The 19,847-nt window shown below is 42.1% G+C and overlaps 3 protein-coding genes across 5 annotated transcripts in view; 2 read left to right on the top strand and 1 right to left on the bottom strand.

Moving 5' to 3' along the window:
* Positions 1-12,734, top strand: part of slc39a11 (solute carrier family 39, member 11) — a 192,926-nt gene extending 180,192 nt beyond the window's left edge. For both annotated transcript variants that reach the window (XM_075457533.1, XM_075457532.1), the window contains exons 7-10: positions 9,382-9,451; positions 11,333-11,431; positions 11,545-11,703; positions 11,796-12,734. In XM_075457533.1, the coding sequence (XP_075313648.1) occupies positions 9,382-9,451; positions 11,333-11,431; positions 11,545-11,703; positions 11,796-11,874 (407 nt within the window). In that variant the 3' untranslated portion in view covers positions 11,875-12,734. The remainder of the gene's footprint in view (positions 1-9,381; positions 9,452-11,332; positions 11,432-11,544; positions 11,704-11,795) is intronic.
* Positions 12,735-12,836: 102 nt separating this feature from the next.
* Positions 12,837-16,134, bottom strand: LOC142374036 (ankyrin repeat and SOCS box protein 12-like). 2 transcript variants are annotated; one of them, XM_075457534.1, is made up of 3 exons: positions 16,083-16,134; positions 14,598-15,368; positions 12,837-13,147 (listed from the first exon to the last, which is right to left on the bottom strand). In XM_075457534.1, the coding sequence occupies exons 2-3, from the start codon at positions 15,358-15,360 to the stop codon at positions 12,996-12,998; spliced, it is 915 nt and encodes a 304-aa protein (XP_075313649.1). In that variant the 5' UTR covers positions 15,361-15,368; positions 16,083-16,134; the 3' UTR covers positions 12,837-12,995. The 2 variants fall into 2 exon arrangements, with proteins under 2 accessions (XP_075313649.1, XP_075313650.1); XM_075457535.1 differs by having other exon boundaries at positions 14,598-15,365; positions 16,083-16,127.
* A 1,313-nt stretch (positions 16,135-17,447) lies between these two features.
* pkd1b (polycystic kidney disease 1b) overlaps positions 17,448-19,847 on the top strand; it is a 46,340-nt gene continuing 43,940 nt past the window's right edge. The window contains exons 1-3 of the mRNA XM_075457420.1: positions 17,448-17,523; positions 19,305-19,485; positions 19,590-19,783. Coding sequence (XP_075313535.1) covers positions 17,448-17,523; positions 19,305-19,485; positions 19,590-19,783 — 451 coding nt within the window. The remainder of the gene's footprint in view (positions 17,524-19,304; positions 19,486-19,589; positions 19,784-19,847) is intronic.

Genomic DNA, 19,847 nt, shown 5'->3' with positions numbered 1-19,847 from the left:
GAATAAATGACCACTGTGACATAATGGCCTGTCAGCAGCTGTATTGTCAGTGCTGAAAAGAGCATAGAACATTAAGAGGTAATGGGACAGGACCGGCTGCTGAACACACCCAGACACAAACAGCAGCAGAGACAGAGGTGCCATTTATACTAATCTGTTTCTATATCATTTCTATCGCGGATGCACTGTCCATTTACATTAAAATACTGGAATATGACTTCATAGGTGGAAGGATTCAAAGACGCCGGAGCCCACGTAAGCATTCGCATACGATGCTGATTTTAGCAGTTGTAAACGGTGAGAAACGAGGATCCGCAGTGCAAGCCGTACATGGAGCGCCGCTTTTGGGTTAGACGCAGCGCATGGTGGGACAATTTCGTGGACCAAGTTGTTGTCGCCGAAGAATGGCGCGAGAACTTTCGAATTTCGAGGGCAGCCCTGATAAATCTGTCCGTGCGACTCCGTCCACAGCTGGAAAAGAAAACAACAAGAATGAGACGGCCCATCGACGTTTTTACCAAAGTTGCTTGCACCTTATACTACTTAAGTGATGAAGGGAGACTACGGAAAACTGCAAATGCCTTTGGACTTTCCCGTCCAAGTGTCTCTCTCATCATTCGTCATGTGTGTAAGGCAATATGCACCTGTAGGTCGTGTTTTCTAAGCAGTTGCACATGCTCCAGATGCAAGGGCGATCATGTGATGTGATGGCTGATTAGTCATGTGACTAGCGAATCAGCCGATCCCCGTTTCAGAGTAAACAGTTAGGCTTTTATTGAGAGGACAGCAACTTTGTGTGTAAATGTAAATAGTTTGCAAGACGCCGACACGAAGAAATGGTGAAATGAATTAATGTAAACAGAGCCAGAGACACATTTTGTCCAAAACCAGCAAGAGTTTCCTCCAGGGAATGTTAAAAGGATCAAAAATGTATCATTTTCTCCAACTAGACATCAGTTTATTCCGACTTGTGTTTATGTTCTTACATGGGAGCAACATTTTATGACTTTGAGGCTCATTGTTCCTCCCAGTTTTCCTTATATCAGACAGATTTATCACTTATTGCAATCTACTCTCAGCTTCACTCTGTTGCTGCCTCCATGCATTTCACATGGATGCATACCCATCCCAACATACCTGTTTTGCAAAAGTTTTAAGGGCGCAGAGAGCTGCAGAGTAGAAACAGTTTAGCCTGTTCCTTCATTTGTCATTTAGCAGGCCTGCATCAGGAGAGCCGAACAAAGCGTGCACAGATAATTAAGAATGTCTGCGCTGCAGCTGTGAAAAGGTTTTCATCCTGCCCATGGCACTCATTGCTTAATCATCCATTCTTCCAATGCTCATTGGACTGATTGACTGGCTGGGAAACACAGAAAACACGTAAACAGAAGAAGAGCTGTTGTGCCATCAGCTGTACCAACAGATTAATTAAGAAGAAATGTTTTTGCAGACTTGTGAAAAGTTAAGAAAAGAAGCCAAATTAATTGTTGCAGTTCACAGAGGCAACTGGAACTCAAGCTCTAAAACATGAATTTGCCGGGAATACTCTGGGTCCAATATGTTACTTGCGTAACAGTGCTGCTTTTAGTCTGTATTATGGATGAGGGTTAGCTATTTGAAATTCACAATAATCATTGAGTAACATTAAGGAGTAATTCTGCAAAGAAAATTTGTACAGACTTCATTTTAAAATTGGCTGAATATATTTTTCATTTTAGTCTATTATTGAAATTCTGACCTGTCTTTGTAATACTAATCCCCTGGTTAACAAATTGTTTCCTAATGATATAAATCGACGGGGCGAAACGTGTATCTTCCACACTAATTAAAAAAACATGTCGATACTCGGACCTTGCATAAAAACTGCTTGTAAAAACCCGTCCATGTCCGATCAGAATGTCGATTGGGGTCTTCATCATCTTAATGCGAACAAACCCTCCTTTTGAAGTACAACCAGACACTGAAATCCCTTCAGGCTTTGTTTTTGTGAATTTTCCTGGCATACAAATTAGGTACATAGAAAAACGGAAAAACCTCATTTATGGCCATACAGAATGTCCATGGTCCCTAAATTCTTTGATAGGCTCCCTGTCAAAGAATTTAGTGTTTGTTGGGGGGGTAGCTGTCTGATAAGCCCTGACAAAGTGAAGACCACAGTATGTGATTCACATCATGCTTATGTTTATTTTATGTTTATGTTTATGCAGCTGGATTGATTTTTCCCAATACTTTTGTATATTTTGCTCTTTTGTTATGATGCATAACCATAGCAACAAGGTGGTTTACAACAGGGAGCAGCTGATTAACATTGGAAAAGCAGAAATAATTCGACAACTGAAGCCAGAAATCCCACTGGAATTGAAAAGGAGGCGTCGTGGATGCAGAGCAGGAGCAAAGAGGAGAGAAAGAAAGAAGAAGTTCAAACCATCTCTGCCATCCGTCATCATGGGCAATGTAAGATCGTTAGCTAACAAGTTGGATGAACTTCTAGCCTTGACAAGGACTCAGCAAGAATATCGGGAATGTAGCATTATGTGTTTTACTGAGACATGGCTGCAGGATCATATCCCCGACTCCCTCGTCTCTCTGCCGGGCTTCCTGACTGTACGAGCAGATCGAGATTTAAAGAGTAGCAGGAAAAGGAAAGGGGGTGGATTGGCAGTGCTTGTCAACAACAGATGGTGTCACCCAGGATATGTTACTGTGAAGAGTCGTCTCTGCAGTCCTGACATTGAACTATTGGCAGTAGGTTTTCGTCCATATTATTTGCCAAGAGAGTTCACCAGTGTTGTTTTGGTGGCTGTTTACATTCCACCCTCAGCTGTTGCTGACACTGCATGTGATGTCATCAGTTCCGTTGTTGCTCAGATACAGACACAACACCCCAATTCTTTTGTGGCAATATCTGGTGATTTTAATCATGCCTCACTCTCTGCTACACTGCCAACTTTTCAACAGTTTGTCAGCTGCTCTACCAGAGAAAACAAGACATTGGATTTGTTTTACACAAATGTCAAGGATTCATACATTTCCAAATCAAGACCTCCCCTGGGTAAATCAGATCACAACCTTGTTTTTCTCTGTTCAGCATATAAACCCCTTGTCCAGAGACTACCTGTCACAAAAAGGACTGTTAGAAAGTGGTCACATGAAGCTGAAGAAGCCTTACAGGGTTGTTTTGATGCAACCGATTGGATTTCTCTTTGTAAGCCACATGGAAAGGACATTAATGCCATGACTGAGTGTGTGACTGACTATATAAACTTCTGTGTGGACAACACCATCCCCACCAGAACAGTGAGATGCTTCCCTAATAACAAACCCTGGATCACCAGTGAGCTAAAGGAACTATTGAACAAGAAAAAAAGAGCCTTTAGGGAGCGAGACAGGGAGTTACTGAGGAGTATACAGAAGCAGCTCAAAGTCAAGATCAGAGAGAGAAGCTTGAGAGTAAACTGCAGAGGAACAATATCAGAGATGTGTGGTCAGGAATGAAGAAGATCACAGGCCTCAAGCAGAGGGAGGATCGGATGGATGGAAGTCTGGACAGAGCAAATGAGCTGAACACATTCTTCAACAGGTTCAGTTCAGGAACAAGCTCACCATCCTCCCCTCCTGTTCCCAGCCAAAGAGACATCCCACCCTCCTCTGACCCACAGCTTTCCTGTAACATCTCCACCTCCACCTCAGTCATGGATTCTTCTGCTTCCACTAGTTTGTCTTCAACCCAATCAGGAGATGCTGCTGTCCCCTTTGCCTCCCCCTCCCACTTTTCTGTTTCTAGAAGTCAGGTGAAGAGGCAGTTGGAGAGACTAAACCGGAACAAGGCTGCAGGTCCAGATGGTGTCAGCCCCCGAGTCCTGAAGGCCTGTGCAGAGCAGCTCTGTGGGAACCTTAGCTTGACCCAAGAGAAGGTACCACTGCTGTCTGGTTCCGGTACCAAAGAAAACTCACCCTTCAGACATCAATGACTACAGACCTGTTGCCCTGACATCCCACATCATGAAGGTCCTGGAGAGACTCCTGTTGACCCACCTGTGTAAGCAAACCAGCACATATCAGGACCCCCTGCAGTTTGCTTATCGCCATGGAGTTGGAGTTGAAGACGCTATCATACACCTGCTTCAACAAACCCACTGTCATCTGGACAAAGCAGGCAGCACTGTGAGGATCATGTTCTTTGATTTCTCCAGTGTATTTAACACAATCCAGCCTGATCTGCTTCGTCTGAAACTCCAGAAGACTCAGGTGGAGGCCTCAACAATCACCTGGATTAATGACTACCTGACAAACAGACCACAGTTTGTCAGACTGAAGAATTGTGTGTCTAACCAGGTGATCAGCAGCACAGGAGCACCACAGGGGACTGTACTCTCACCATTCCTTTTCACTCTGTACACTTCAGACTTCCAGTACAAGTCAGACTCCTGTCATCTACAGAAATATTCAGATGACTCTGTAGTTGTCGGGTGTATCAGAGATGGACAAGAAGCTGAGTACAGAGAGCTGGTGGACCGCTTTGTGGCATGGTGTGGGAACAATCATCTCATCTTGAATGTTAACAAAATAAAGGAGATGATTGTAGATTTCAGGAGAAACAGGGTCAGATCAAACCCTGTTTCCATCATGGGAGAAGAAGTGGAGGTGGTTGAGGAATATAAATACCTTGGTGTTCATGTGGACAACAGACTGGACTGGAGACACAACAGTGAAGCCATCTACAAGAAAGGACAGAGCAGACTGTACTTCTTGAGGAAGCTAAGGTCCTTCAAGGTTTGCAACAAGATGTTGCAGATATTCTACAAGTCTGTTGTTGAGAGCGTCATTTCCTCTTGCGTCATCTGTTGGGGCAGCAGCATCAGAACCAGGGACCTAAAAAGACTCAACAACCTGATAAGGAAGGCTGGTTCTGTTCTGGGGACGACTGTGGAACCTCTGGAGACAATAATGCAAAGAAGGATTTTGCATAAAATCAAGAGAATTATGGACAACCCTGAATATCCTCTCCATGAGACTGTTATCGGAAAACAGAGTCTCTTCAGTCAAAGGCTTCTTCAGTTTGGATGCAAAACGGACCGCTACAGGAAATCATTCCTGCCCACAGCCATCAGCATCTATAATAACTCCTTGATTTAATTGAGCTACATCAACATTTAATTTCCCTCTGGGATAAATAAAGTATTTTTGAATTTGAATTTTGAATTGAATGTTTTATATAACCCACTGCCCACTGTTTCTTAAGATTTTGAAGAAGTTGATAATTCATCAAGTTGATAAAACCGTTGATGAAAGTTGATTTGCGCTAACCACCACCACCTCTACCGTCTGCTTAATCGTGAGTTCTTGTTGCTGAAGCCAGGTACAGGTTTGGTTTCCTCTGAACTGTGACCTTCTTGTCGACATACACTTTACTGCCACGAGCTGCAAGCAAAAACACTTTTACATGAGCCTCATGAGTACAACTTGACATGTTTGTTGGGGTTTAGTGCTTCCCTGTTAACTCTGGAGTCAGTTTGGGAAGAGGAATTTCCAGCATATTCCACTTGCAAAATGCTCTCAAACCTCCATCTCACATTTGCAGCTGTGTGAGCAGCTGTTGTCAGAAAACTCTCAATCTTTGGCCAAAAGAGCAGATAATACAAAGAGGCTTCTTGGTACCTGACCTTTTCCAGATGTCCAGCAGATAACAGCACAAGTGACCTAATTGATTAAAAAGAGTATAATCTGATTTAATTTGCTTTCCGGTGTTTAATCTGAATAATACGATCAAATCGTTTAGATCTACAAAACTGCTAGTGTGTCCATCTCTCACAACTTATTTTTACTCATACTCAGAAGGTTATTCAGTGCACGTACAATAGTTTCTACTGACCTTATGGCATTTCAGACAGTTCCAGCATTGAGATGGATAGTAAAGGAACCCACAGTATGCCTAAGGGTGTGTATCCCAATGCAGTGCAACAATTTGTCTGCCTATAGTGGGCCGACGGCAAGTGGATTGGAAGCGTATATTCTTATCAGAGGGAATCACAGACATTAGATTATGATGAAGTGTACCCTCGACTCTTCAAAGCTGTAGCTGTAGGGGCATCTGGATCTTGATTTCTTACCCTCTTATCTTTGCTTCTTCCTTCCACTCATTCCTTTATCTCAAAATTCTTTTTACCGCTCTCATTGTCTGAGTTTTTCCATTATCTTTGTGCCTTATTCTTGGTTCAAGGCAGGTATTTCTTTCATTTGAAAAAAAAAGAAAGCCTAAAACCAAAAGGTACATGTATTCATTGAATGAATATCCTAGATGTACCTTGGTCCATTTTGGATCAACAATCACTCAGAAAGGTACACTGCTAATGCCATTTTCCAGGATATGTAGTTGCTGAGATGATTAGCCACAACAGTAGATTGTAACAGAAGCATCTGAGAAGTACTGGGAACACACAAAAGGGTATTCACTGTCAAAGGGTTATTGGCAGCTGATTGGATAAGGCATCAATCTGTCACCATTGATTATTGATTTATTTCATTAGATCCACACATGGCGACCAGCTGTGCCAGTCAATCAACAGGATACTCCATTGTTTTCATACTTAAAACCCACCCTTAAATACCAGTACAGAACACCTGTTTCAGTCTGTTGCTTTTTGACCACAAATCGATAGCTTGTTGCTTGTACAGATGGATTCTTGCTTGATTCTGGTCTTGTAAATCTCACAGCAATCCAGCTCGCAACCTACACAACATGGATCCCGCACATGTCTTTTGGGACATGTTTAGATGATTGTGTTGTCCCCTTCAGAACTGATGGTTACAAAATACTGCCTGTCAATGGCTTGTTAGTTTGAGCAGCAGTTTGTTCAAGCCCGAGCTCTACTTGCCAAATTTTGTAAAACTTGGACAAAGTTGCAGAGAAAGTTCCTTTTTTCATTTCCGGAACTTATTATGCTTCTTTCTTCTTTTTTCTTCACACTATATGAGTAACTCTTACATTCGGAGATGGCAGCAGTAGATGTGATATATAGGAGAAAAAAAAATAGTCACCTGGGTCCTGTTGAAGAGAGCACCCAGCACCTATCTACTGTTCCAGAAGCAACTTAATCTCATTAAGCATCAGAAAAATGAAGTTGCTGAGCAGAACATGGCGCTTTAAGATAAGATATGGCTGTAGTCTTACATTTTTATGTTGATGTTTAAACCTTTAAAAAAAAAAAACTATTGGTCCGTGGCAGTGAACAAGAAGTCAAATAAATTCAAACAGTCAAAATTACCTATTGCGCCACAGCTTCTAGAGTTTGGGACTGCGCATGTTTTAGCAGACATAATTGGGAATGAGTCTATAGGTTTACCTCAAAGACTTCTTAGCATTTTAAGCTTTCCATTCCAATGAAGCTACAATCTTTGAAACAAAAGACATGTAAATATGGTAGCAATCCCAACATTGTACGAAATCGAGCTTCTCAAAATCAGACTAACACACCCAGATAATCCAGTTGGCATTCCAATCTGTAACATGTATATGCTCAACTAAACTTGAATTGGAAAGAATAACCTCAAAGGATAGTTATCATTTTTTTTTTTGCAACAAAAGCAAAGTGTAAGTGCATATCAATGCAGTCAAACTCCCAATAAAGCTGCTCCTAATCACATATTTTTCTTCTTCTTCTGACATACTGCTGAGCGCATCAGAAGTTGGAATTGAAAATCAGACCATTAGCTACATGCCAATTTACGGTTGCATGAAGCTTTTTTAGACTAGCTCTGCTCTAATAAAAATCCCGACTTTATAACTGCAGCTTTATCAGACAAAATCCCAAAACTGTCTGTGCTGTAAAATTGGCTATACGTTCATATATGATGATGTACCACAGGGGAAAGTTAAAGGCAGCAGAATGTCTTGAACATTTCTTCACCCAGTCCACGGATATGGACGTAGTTTGGTCAGTTACTCGATTCTCTTCCCATGCATGTATATTGGGACAAGAACGGTGGTCCATTTGGCGAGGTCGAACTCGGACGCCGTAGCTCAGCTCGAATGTGCACGTAAACGTACTAGCTGTTTTGTGGGGTTACTGGTTTAGATATAGTCAACCACAGCAGCACCCTAAGAGGTTTACATCTACTGAATTTACGCCATAAGTACACCTGCTAAAACAAGCTGATTAAGTACTTTCCCACTGACAGTATTAACATGTTTAAAGCAAAGTTTGGACGGTGTTGTTTTTTGAATATTTAACCGCACAGCCAGTCTGATTTTCAGTCTGAAGCATTACATGACCAAATAACTCCAGTACATGTCTGTCTATTAATGTGACCACACAAGGTTCAGACATGGAAGTCTATGTTGCCAGGCTCGACCTAACAAGATTGATCTTATTTGTCACGGAAAAGCAGCGCACGATTAAGATGGCATGTTCGGTTACCATGAGATTAATGGGAAAGTGTGGCAGAAAAAGGCTTAAACCCATCTGGATATCTCTCCTGTACATCACAGTCATGACTCTCTTGATGTTATACCAGGGTCTCTCAGCAGTTGAGCCACCCACACCTGTCCTCAAGCCTGCCAGCCAGTAATCAGTGTGGAGAGGTGTCGTGACAGCGTGAAATGCAAAACAAGACCTACCTTCACATACACACAGTCAAACACACCCAAACTTCCCAAACACACAAATACACTCATAGATACATCGCTCTCAGTGACCTTTTCACTTTCAGTTTGAATGAAGAGTACTTAAAGTATATGTGACATGCATAACAAAATAGACAAACAGAACATAAGGGGAGAGATGCTGCTCAAGGTGTGCAGAGTGCTCAGAGAGGGAAAAGAAGCAGGCTCAAAGCAGTGGTCACAACTATGAAAATCCCTCATAATACAGCTTTACAGTTTTAATCCCCTAAGCAGTTGCAGTTGTAGAAGCAGAGGCTTCGAAAGTGTAAAATTACCATAAAATCACCATAAAATCTCATACAAACAATTCTCCGGAGCTTACAGTAAAACAATATATATATATATTTAATTTCTTGTAGCTACACTCCTGAATATTTTAATAGTTCAGCAAAGTATTCTGATGTGGACATGTTACATGGGCTGTCTGTGCAGGGTAGCAGATTTCATCCATCAAAGCCTGAAAGTAGACAGTAAGTGAAAGAATGTAATTAATGCTCTGGACTGGAAACTCTCACAGACCTGCAGAACTAGTTGTGGACCGATGGATTCAATCCATCCATCCACTATCTTTTATACCCAGAATACAGAATGGCTCAGCGGCTTTCCAGCATTTTTAATTTCATCCCTTCTCTTTCCTAGAGTGCTCTTGTTCCTATGTGACAGAGGAAAAAGAGGGCACAAACTATCAATCATCTGGTCATGTTTTTTTTTCTCCGCAGAGGGCTTGGCTGTAGGGGTCGGTTTTGGGGCCATAGGAAAGACGACCTCTGCTACCTTTGAAAGTGCCAGGTAAGACCAACATCAAAAGAATCAGATGCACTCGCAGAACTTCTGCTTATCCAAAACAGCCCCTTTGTGAGAATTTTATACTTAATTGGTTGATTTATCTGGCAATTTAGGGATTGAATATGGAAGAAAAACATACAGTGTAGCAATAGTCTCCATAGAAAGTTGAAATGGACGGGTTTAGTTGAAGTTTAAAGGTGTTTTTGATTACTTTAGTGTGTTACTGGTCACTGTGAATATGGTGGTTGTCTAACGAGGTTTTAACATTCTAGGTTGCGTGCTGTTGACATCTTGTGGTTGGATCACGGTACTGTCAGTACAGGTGTGACTCAAAGGCTGTTGATCTTATGAGCAAGTAGTTGATTGTGGATTCTGAATGGCACTACAAGGTTCTATAAGGTGGTGCGCTGAATAGGGAAACAAAATTAAAGCATTTTGGATCAATTTCATAAAGATTATTGCTGATTGTTAACCTGTAGCTTATTTCACTGCTGCTGTACTCACAAACTCGCAAAGATAAAAGACCATTTGGATGCCAAGCAGATATGTTGAAAGATCCACTTCAGCAGTTATTAATCCCCCTAAAAGCTTATCTGTCTTTTTCAAAATTGTACTTTCGAAGTTTTTGCAATTTAAAAAAAAACAAAAAAAAAAAAACAGAAAGTTTAAAATGGCTTGTTATGACTCCACACCCTTTCACTCATTCATGAATGGAAATCTATGAATGTGCTAATCGGGTTTTCACCATCAGCAGCTAGCTGCTTGCAAGCTTCTCATTTCAGAATGAATGCACAGCCCCACCCAGCATGTACTCAGGATTGGTTCCTCCGATTGTCTGTGCAGATACAGGCAGTCTGACCTCTACTTTCTGACACTATAGGTAGTGTTCTTAAGATTCAGCAAAAATCTGTTGCTGTGTTGAACTCTGCTGACATCGAGTGGTTGTAAGGTAGTACTGCAGTGTGACAGTTTGTTCACAGGTTCTGTCTGTCAAAGAAAAGAAAAGAAAATAGGTGATTTGTTTCATAATAAGGGTCGTTATGATCTGCATGTGCCTGTGTTGTGGTGAATAATCTCTAAAGAGTTCAATATTCAGCGTAACACCACCAGGCCAACTAACTCAGCCTAGCTTGTTTCACTCCACGGTGATTGGAGACACAGACCAAAAGCACGGAAGGCTAACAGCACGAGCTGCTCGCTTAACTTGAAGTCTGAACAATGGTCAAAAAAGACAAAAAAAGTCAGCAATTAAGCATAGTTTTGTTTGTTCAAACTCAATTAAGAACAGCTATACTGAAAGCAGATTTGTTATTGACAAAATCGGGTTTTTGCATTGTTGCTCCCTGAAAGGAGACTAAATAGAGTTAAGATTAAGATCAGATCAGATTTATTGGTAATGCATACACACAAAATTTTTCCTCCGCCTTTAACCCATCCAGGCTGGCACCTGTTTACACACACATGCACAGGGTCACACACTCAGAGACAGATGCCAACCTGGAGCAGTGGGCAGCCGTTCACAGCGCATGGGGGTACGGTGCCTTGCTCAAGGGCACCTCTGCCGTGACAAGGAGGTGGACCGACACCCCTCCAGCTGTCAGTTTCACCAATCTTTTTGAGTGGCAAGAGTGGGAATCGAACCGCCAACCAACCTTCTAACCACTGAGCCACTAGTACTTAAAGCAGAGACATCAAATTATTTCTTATTCTATTCATTATTACAGAAATTCACTTGATGCCGTTTCACTTTATCGAGCCATTTATACATCGTACGTCTCTCTCGTTATTGTTCAGGTCAGGGAGGAAAACTCGACCCTTATACACCACCTGGTCAGTTCTTAAAGTGAGAAATTCTGTGACTGCTAACTTTTTGTGTTCCATCAGAAACTTGGCCATCGGTATTGGCATCCAGAATTTCCCAGAAGGATTAGCAGTGAGCCTGCCACTGCGGGGTTCAGGGGTCTCAACATGGAGGGCGTTCTGGTAGGGAAACACTCGTGTCTGTTTCTAAGCACTGTCTCAGAGATAGTTAAACAGCTCCGTGGAACGCTTGGTCTGCGAACACATACTTAAAATTTGAATTGTTCGTCCTTCAGGTACGGCCAGCTCAGCGGGATGGTCGAACCCATCGCCGGCCTGCTGGGTGCCCTCGCTGTTGTTGTGGCAGAACCTCTGCTGCCGTACGCGTTGGCGTTCGCTGCCGGGGCCATGGTCTACGTGGTGGTGGATGACATCATACCTGAGGCTCAACTCAGGTAAGAGGGAGGCCTTTCAGTTGAAGCCGCATGAGGTCTTTAAAATCCTTCCTCCACTAATCTGTTTCTTTGCTCCAACCTGGTGTCTTCAGTGGTAACGGGAGGCTGGCGTCCTGGACCTCCATCTTGGGCTTCGTAGTGATGATGTCACTAGACGTGGGCCTTGGCTGATGTCGCGGTGTCAACGGGAGGGGGGGGGGGGTCTTCAGTGGCCATCAAAAGCGACGCCGACCTCAAGTTTTAAAAAGGGGACCAAGTGAAGTGTTTCACTCCGAAACAGTTTGTTGGAAAAAATGCTACTTGAAGTTCATCTGATTACAGAAACACTGTAACAACTTTTTTTTTTTAAAACAATGACTGTACTTGAACAATTTTCTTTTGCGCGCCGTTTACCTGCTAGCAGTCATTTTCTAAGAGCAGCTGAATCTTTCCCTGAATTGTCCGATGGATTTTGATACATTTCATGATTATAATTCTGATCCCAGACAAGTGAATGTTTTGTTGAGATGGAATTTTTTCAGAACTATATGTGTATATATACATATATATATATACATATATATAAAAAAAAAACTCAAATTAAGAATAATTAAAGCTAAATTAATGCTTTTTTTTCTCCTTTTTATCATCATCGTGATTCATTTGATCACTTATGGGACTTCCAAGAAGGGATTACGTCTTGCTCACTGCATTCCTGCGTTTTAATGTAAAACTTATTTCAGGGTGACGGCATAAAAGTTTCCAAAGAGCCATTCTTTACTCAGAACTTTTTGTTTTTGCGTCCGCCCCAGAGTCGCAGATGTCGAACTTTATCATCCGCTATGACATATCTGAGGGGAAACGATTCGGGTGTTTGGCTTCCATGTGCAGTGCCTTCTCCTGTTCAGGGCTCCGTCCGTCTCCTGCCACCTGCAGGTCAAGTCTGAGGAATCACGTGTTTTTGTCCCGTGTGTAACTGTTGACATAAGTTTAGCCAATTAAATCGGAATAACGAGAAGTATTTATATCATTAAACAACCAAGTGAATTTCAGTTGTTTATCTGTCTGCTTTTGTTAGTGGTCATGAACAGCAAATTCTGCCAAGCTTCAAATTCACACGCGATTACAGGAGAACACATGAATGAAACTGCCTATTTGTTCACACATTTAATCCTTCGACTGAACATCAGTCTGAACAGAAAAGCACATGAAGGGACAGAAGCCACTTGAAGACAAATGTGGTCAAAAGCCCACAGAATTCAAAAGCAGGAACTGAGATAAAAATGTCATAAAACAACAGACGCTTGCTTTATCTACAGAACAGTGACGGGGACTGGTTTATATTGCAGATAGTTTAGGAGGCTTGTTGGCATTTCCAGCTGGTCGATACGATGGATCTTGTTGATCTGTTTGAGGTATCTGCGCACAGCAAGTCGGCACTGTGAGGTCAAGGCTTTGGGATTTCCTGGAGATGACAAGAGGGAGGGAGGGGGGGGGGGGAGACAGTTATTAAAGGGATGTGCCGAAGTTGAATAAGAAGGGAACGAAAGCGGGGAGGGGGTTAGCCATCGAGATAGTGCCATCGAGCTGCCGAACAAATGTGCTAATTACGGATCTTCTCGAAAGTGGGATGTGTGCAGGATAAATTCAGGACAGTCCATAGCAGCGTGAAGAAACACTTCATGTTTCTAATGCAGAACATGTTTAAAACTGACCCAGCTGAATGCCTGCATGTTTCAAAACACACAAAAGTCTGAAAATGGCAACACTGTAATCCTAATAATAATAACTTTCTAACTATAGCACTGTGAAGAAGTCCTGATCCACCCCTCACTTCTTTATATTTAGCTTCCAAAGAGCCAGACTTTCTTGTAATCTATTAAAGTGCCCTACACTGAAGGTCTCTGTGTTTGTGATGGTATTGGCTGCCTTTCCACTTCCCTCCAGTCCAGTTCTTTAACCTGACCACTTTCAGAGGAATGTTTGGTTTTTCCCTTTTCTTTTTTGTCCAGCCATTTAACACAGAGGTATGAATCCTTCAAGCACGGAACTCAACACCCTTAGGAAAGTACCAATTTTAAATTGGATCTTTAGGCACACGTCGCTTGTTCCCATTTCTTCAGTCGCATCTATGAAAAATTCCAATGACAACACAGTTTGACAGACATAAGAACTATTTTTGTTCCGTCAAGGTTATTCCCAAACATTGGCACATCTCAGCAAGGTGTGCCGAGTGAAATTTGAGAGAAAACTCCATAAATTGAGGTCATTTGCCAAATGACACAAGAAGAGGACTGAAAATCAGTGGCAACTGATGGAGGGATGAATCCTCAGCATCCTCAACATTATTGAAGCAGTGTGGGATCATCGTGACAGAGAACATTTTGGGATGTCCTTCAAGAAGCCTGAAGAACTGTTCCTGAAGACTACTTTAAAGAAATGCTTGTCTCAGAGGGTTCAGGCTGTGTTGAAGAATAAAGGTGCTCAGATGAAATACAGACATTCAAGCTTGTTAGAATTGGGAACAGTATTTTCATTTCTGTTTGCACGTTTCAATAAATCACACCTATTTCCTGTTTTTCTCGGACATGTACATGAAGAACTGAGGGGTGGCTTCAAACCTTTGCACAGTACTCTTGGCTACACACCTTTTATGGAATTCAGATAACATCCCATTGGGCAGTGTTTTTAGATTTCAAACGTGTCCCCTCTTTCGGCACACTTTGGCTTAAGTTAACTGGTCACTGGCAGGCTTGCGCAAACCTTGGGGACACACTATTATGGGGAACAATTTAGTTTTGAATCAGATGTGTTGCTCAAGGGTGAACGGGCATTTTGAATGGGTAAAACATGAAGGACAGTGGTGTGGGGTGTAATAACTGAAAGGACCAATCAGTAAAGAGTATTTGCAGTACCTCTCTCCCGCAGAAGCAGCTCTACAGCCTCGTTCTGCTTCGTGGACTTCTCAATGATCAGCGTGGGGAGGTACACATTCGCTCCGAAGTCGATCAGCAGCTGGATGTACTCCACGCCACAGCCGTGCCTGAGGCACATCTCCAGCACAGTTTTGGGCTGCTTGACAGAACTCAGCAGCTTTGCGTCTGTGCAGTTGTAATTCGGGTCAGCCCCGAAGAGGAGAAGCAGTTTGAAGCACTCCATGTGTCCATAAACAGCAGCCAGGTACAGCGGCCCACTGGACACCCTGGCACTGGAGGTCCAGAGGAGGACTTTGGAGCGGGAGTTCACCTCTGCGCCATGGATGAGCAGTTGCCTCAGTATCTCCGCGTCACCCTCCCGTGCTGCTGTGAGGACGGGGGAGCAGTTATTGGACGAGCTCCCGTTGGGGTTGGCGCCGGCTCTGAGGAGAGTTAAGACACAGTCCAGGTATTTCCCTCGAACAGCAGCGAACAGAGGCGTCTGGGCCTTGACATCCACGCAGTCTACAAGCGCACCGTGGGCTAGCAGAACCTGCAGGCAGCTGAGGTGACCTTTGGACACAGCAGCGTGCAGAGGCGTGCCTGCAATGCCCCAGCCACCTCTGCAGTTGATGACTTTCTTGTAGATCTCTTGACAGAGCATCTCGTCCAGACACCTGTCATTGTTTTGTGACACTGCCTGTCTGAGCTGGCAAATTTCAAAACTGCTTTCTTCTTCCTCAGAAGTCCTTAACTGGAGCATAGAACCTGCTGGAAAACCAAAACAAAGCCAGAGAACCATTGACAAGATTTTCAACATACCACTTCAACTTTAGAATCACTAACAACTGTCATTTATTATTTATGCTGCAAAATAATTTCCCCTTTAAGGATCAACAAAGTGTTATTCAATTCAATTCCTGCCATACAATCGAGGAGTCAAAAATACTTCATACCAAACATCAATGAAACATCAGTTCAAATATAACTTTTGATAACGTATGACCTTAAAGATATGTCAGATTATCCACATCCAATATCTGATCAGGAAGAAGCGAAGTCTTCCAGAAAATTCGGCATTCAAGTAATCAATAATCAACCATATAATTGGACAAAAATAAATAAATTCTAAGTGTTAGATTCTTCCACTGTGTCGTTGAGTAGGATGGATAATATTGAAAAACGTCATGTTTGACTTCATTTTGGTGCGCTGCATTCATTGCGGAATTATGTTCCTTATTTCTCAGTAGTTGCCCATCACAACTTCAGACAGTTCGCTACTGCAAATACAGAAGGGCAGGTATAGAAGCTAATACGCGAATCATAACAATAACAACGCCGCTCCTATTCAGTAAAAGCAACCGTCGACACGTACAGTTAGATATCAAACTTCAAAATGTACATAGACATATAATCATTTGCTTTTGAATGAGCTGTGTTGACAAAGAAGAGGCTATTCGATTTGTTGTTTTCGATTAACATTACCTTTGATGTGTCACCATCAGCTGCCTTCTTCTTCTCTGCGTTTCCTCCGCTTCCTCGTTTTGTTTGTGGGAAGGGTCGTTGCTGCCCTCTGGTGTTCCGTAGCCTCAAATGAGCCGGGCGCTCATTTCGACGGGAGTCTTGACATTTTTAATCACAAACTGAACTGCTTTGTGGTGACTTGTTTAATTATAGATAAATCAAAATACTTTTATTAACCAATATATTTAGAATAGCAATGTCAGTCAGTTTAATTTGCTCAAAACTAAGGGTACAAAACTGTTAGTGTGACAAAAGAAAAAAAAAAGAAAAGAAAATACCTTCGAGTGTGGAATTTCAAATATATGCTGTTTTCATTGTATTTCATGTTTGCATGCTAACAGGCTAAGCTAAAATGAGAGTTATTCTGAAAATATCATTTTACAACCCTGAGGGGATAATAGAGTTCTTGACCCAATCTATTAAGATGACACTCAGCACAGTGAAGGAGGTGTAGAGAAAACGGTTTAATACTTTAAGTTTTGGTATTGGTTCTCCAGTCATTGAAACTTAATCAATTAGCTGCCGTCTTGCTGAACCTTTCTGCTCGTGAAGGCAAAAGTGCCTAATGAAGAATAAAATGGACAATAGTTTCTATCGTAACGGAAAAACAATTCAAAGCCTTATCACTGCCTTCAGCTTTATCTGTTCCCCAGGCAACCCAGATGGCATCCTCTCTTTTTAGAACTTGGGTCTATTCTTTGCACGTGCGTCACAAACCCTTTGTCTGGCTAGTGATGAGGTCTGTGTGTTAGCGCTGGAACAACAGAATGAACACTATTCAGCATCCCAATACCCAGAAGACGCTTATTCATTTAACAATATTAATCAAAAATGTGCTCCCAGGTAGCACTGATATAATAACTCCTGTTTGTACTTGGTGTTTTGTTTCTACCAGCACCCTCGGTTACGTATGTGCTTCCTTGAGTGAGTTTGTCTGTTTCCTTTAAGTGCCAGGCGTTTTACAACATGTTAATGAGCAGTGCTGGCCTCCTCTGTCCACTCTGCTTCTATGGCCGTTGCTGAGAGACACGGTAGAAGTCACCCAGACGCTCACAGAAAGCAGAGAAGAGGCCTTTAAAACAATGATCCAACCATAACTCATGTGTGTCTGCACGGTGAGGGAAGGAGGTGTAAGTGGAGAAAAGTGTGAGCCCGAGCAGAGTAGGGTTTAAGTTAAGGCAGTAAGACACAGACAGTAAGGGGATGGTCTTGTGGCAGTGGCAAGAAAAAGATGATTAGAATTTACACGTTCAGTGCAACACTTGGAGGGTATTGATTTCCACAATAGTGTTGATCCGTAGAGGAATATGACTGTGTCTCTGCAAGATGACAGGTACAACTGCATCACACAAATGGGCAACACTCTGGAGTCTTTGTGTGGTTTTGATCACCACGTCGCAAGGTGAGAAATTTAACTTTGTACGCAGTCAAAACGAAAAAAACCCAGAATGCATTGTTTTGGAAAATGTTGGTTTCGCATCACTCGGAGAGGTAAAGCTTCAAAAGTATGACAAATACAGCAGCGGTGTGTAAAATAGCTGCATAAACGCCTGAAACTCCTCCGGCCGATGCTTACATTTCTTTCTATTTTCGGTTCTGTTTGAATTTTCAGGTGTTACGGTTATGTATGCAGCAGGTAACATATCAGAAACGCAGTTACTCAGAGGCTGTCAGCATGCTCTCAGACTTCTATAACAGTATTCCAAAGGTGTTCTATTGGAAGATGGCTTGGCCAGGTTGCAGTTTAAAACTTTTCTTTCTTCTTTAAAAACAGTTCAAATTATTGTCACGTTGCAAAATTCCTCTCCGGCCAAGTATCTTAAGATGGCATTTGGATGCATTCATACCGTACATGAACATCAAAATGTCATCTTTTACCTTCTGCAGGGATGCAGACCCCTATTTGATTCGAGTTCAGGCTATTTTGGTTTCAGTGAACTAAAAGGAGGTCTGCCAGTATTCATCTGGCAGCTTTTGCTCTTGGCAAAGTTTAATCTTGCCATTTTCTGCTGTTTTGTCGGCTGGTTCTCCTTTTAGACACCATCCACAGAGAACAGCTTCATGCAATGTCCTTGGCACTGTCCGAGGATCACTGAAACGCCAGCTTCCAACTGCCAAGTCAGACACACATAATCATTTGTTTTACTATAAAGAAGTGTGGAGTCATCTTTTTTTTTAGGAGGGGGGGGGGGGGGGGGGGGGGGGTCTCTGCATCTTATCTTAACCATACCGTCGCTCTTTCTGTTAATCCGAACCACTGCTGCAGTCATGTTTGACTTTTGTTGCACTGAAACTCTTCCTGTTCATACCTCCAACTTGATGAAGTCTCACAGTCTGGCTTCGAAATTTTTAAAACAATTTCTACCATGTGGAGTCATAAAGCATTGAGCAAAACCCAATTCAAGAGTGTGGAGGGTTCTTTTGTAACAGTATTTCTGCAGTTAGCCGAATGTGAAAATTGTAATACCTGGACATTGACTACATTTGAATCTTAACCTTTTACCAAAACATATTCATTCAAGAGTTAGAGAAAATAGTCTGAATTAGTGTCTAAATATTTTCGACAAAGTCACTGCTCAATTTCCAGAGTATACATAGAGTCCACTACCCTTTAATTCTGAATTAATATAATTACCGTAATTGCTGGTTTTAATAAAAGAATAAGAGGAGAATATAATTGCAATTTCTTTTAAATAAAAAAGCTATTGCTTCAGCTACTTTTAATATTTCAGATTTATGCTGCAGATAGTTATAAGTACATTTTACAGAATGTTTTTCTGTTTAGTTTGATGCTGGTATGAGTTTGGCAATTATAGCAAATCAAATCAATCAATTTCATTTTATGTGTTTTACTTTTACCCAAATGAAAGATGTGAACATTTCTTCCATCACGTGTTTTACAAAAGCAACAACAAAAAAAAAATATTTGAAGATACCGTTTCGTTTTGGACATGACTCCCTAATATTTGACTACTCCCGGGGGATTGAGCAAGCACAAAGCACTGCAGAGCAGGAGTTCCAGGAAAAAGAAAACTTCAAAACAAGACTCTAAACATGACGAGGAAAGTGGCAGAAACTGAGTCGGACCAGCAGGGAAAAAACACATATATACACACAATGATCAAGGAAATCCAGGTAGAAAATATACTAAGGAGAAACTAATGTTTGATTTTTGCCTTACAGGGGATATTTCCTGTCCAAAAGGAGGTCGGATCCACCTGGTCAGCCAGCAATGCTATTGGCTCTCTGACATAACATCATCGTGGTTTGAGGCGCAGGTCTCATGTAGAGAGACTTGGGGAGGAGATTTAGCATCTGCTGAGAGCCAAGAGCTGCTAAATTTCATCCATCATTCTTTTTCAGAGTAAGTTTAACAAAAAATATCTATCAACGTTAAATCCTGCTTTCATCATTCCTGGTCTCCATGGTCTGAAACAGATATACTGTCATATTTCTAATTTTGTTCAGAGAAACCACTGTGTGGGTATGGCTGCGTGGATTAGGTGGAGAAGGACCTGACCACTTTGGGATAATGGAACCACTAAACCACCACAGTGCAAGTCAGGGGTTGTGCCCCCAGATGGCCTTGGGTACACCAGGAAAGTGGAGGAGGGTTCAGTGTGCTGGACGACACAGCTTCATCTGTAAAAATCAACTGATTGGTAAGTTTACTCCTGAACATCGGGAACCCACATGTGAACCCGGAAGGAAGGAGCATTAAGGCAG

This window comes from Odontesthes bonariensis, chromosome 23, assembly GCF_027942865.1.
Source record: "Odontesthes bonariensis isolate fOdoBon6 chromosome 23, fOdoBon6.hap1, whole genome shotgun sequence".
In the NCBI taxonomy this organism is placed as follows: Eukaryota; Metazoa; Chordata; class Actinopteri; order Atheriniformes; family Atherinopsidae; genus Odontesthes; species Odontesthes bonariensis.
The sequence above is the reverse complement of the archived record's forward strand: the minus strand, read 5'-3'. Positions and strand labels throughout refer to the sequence as shown.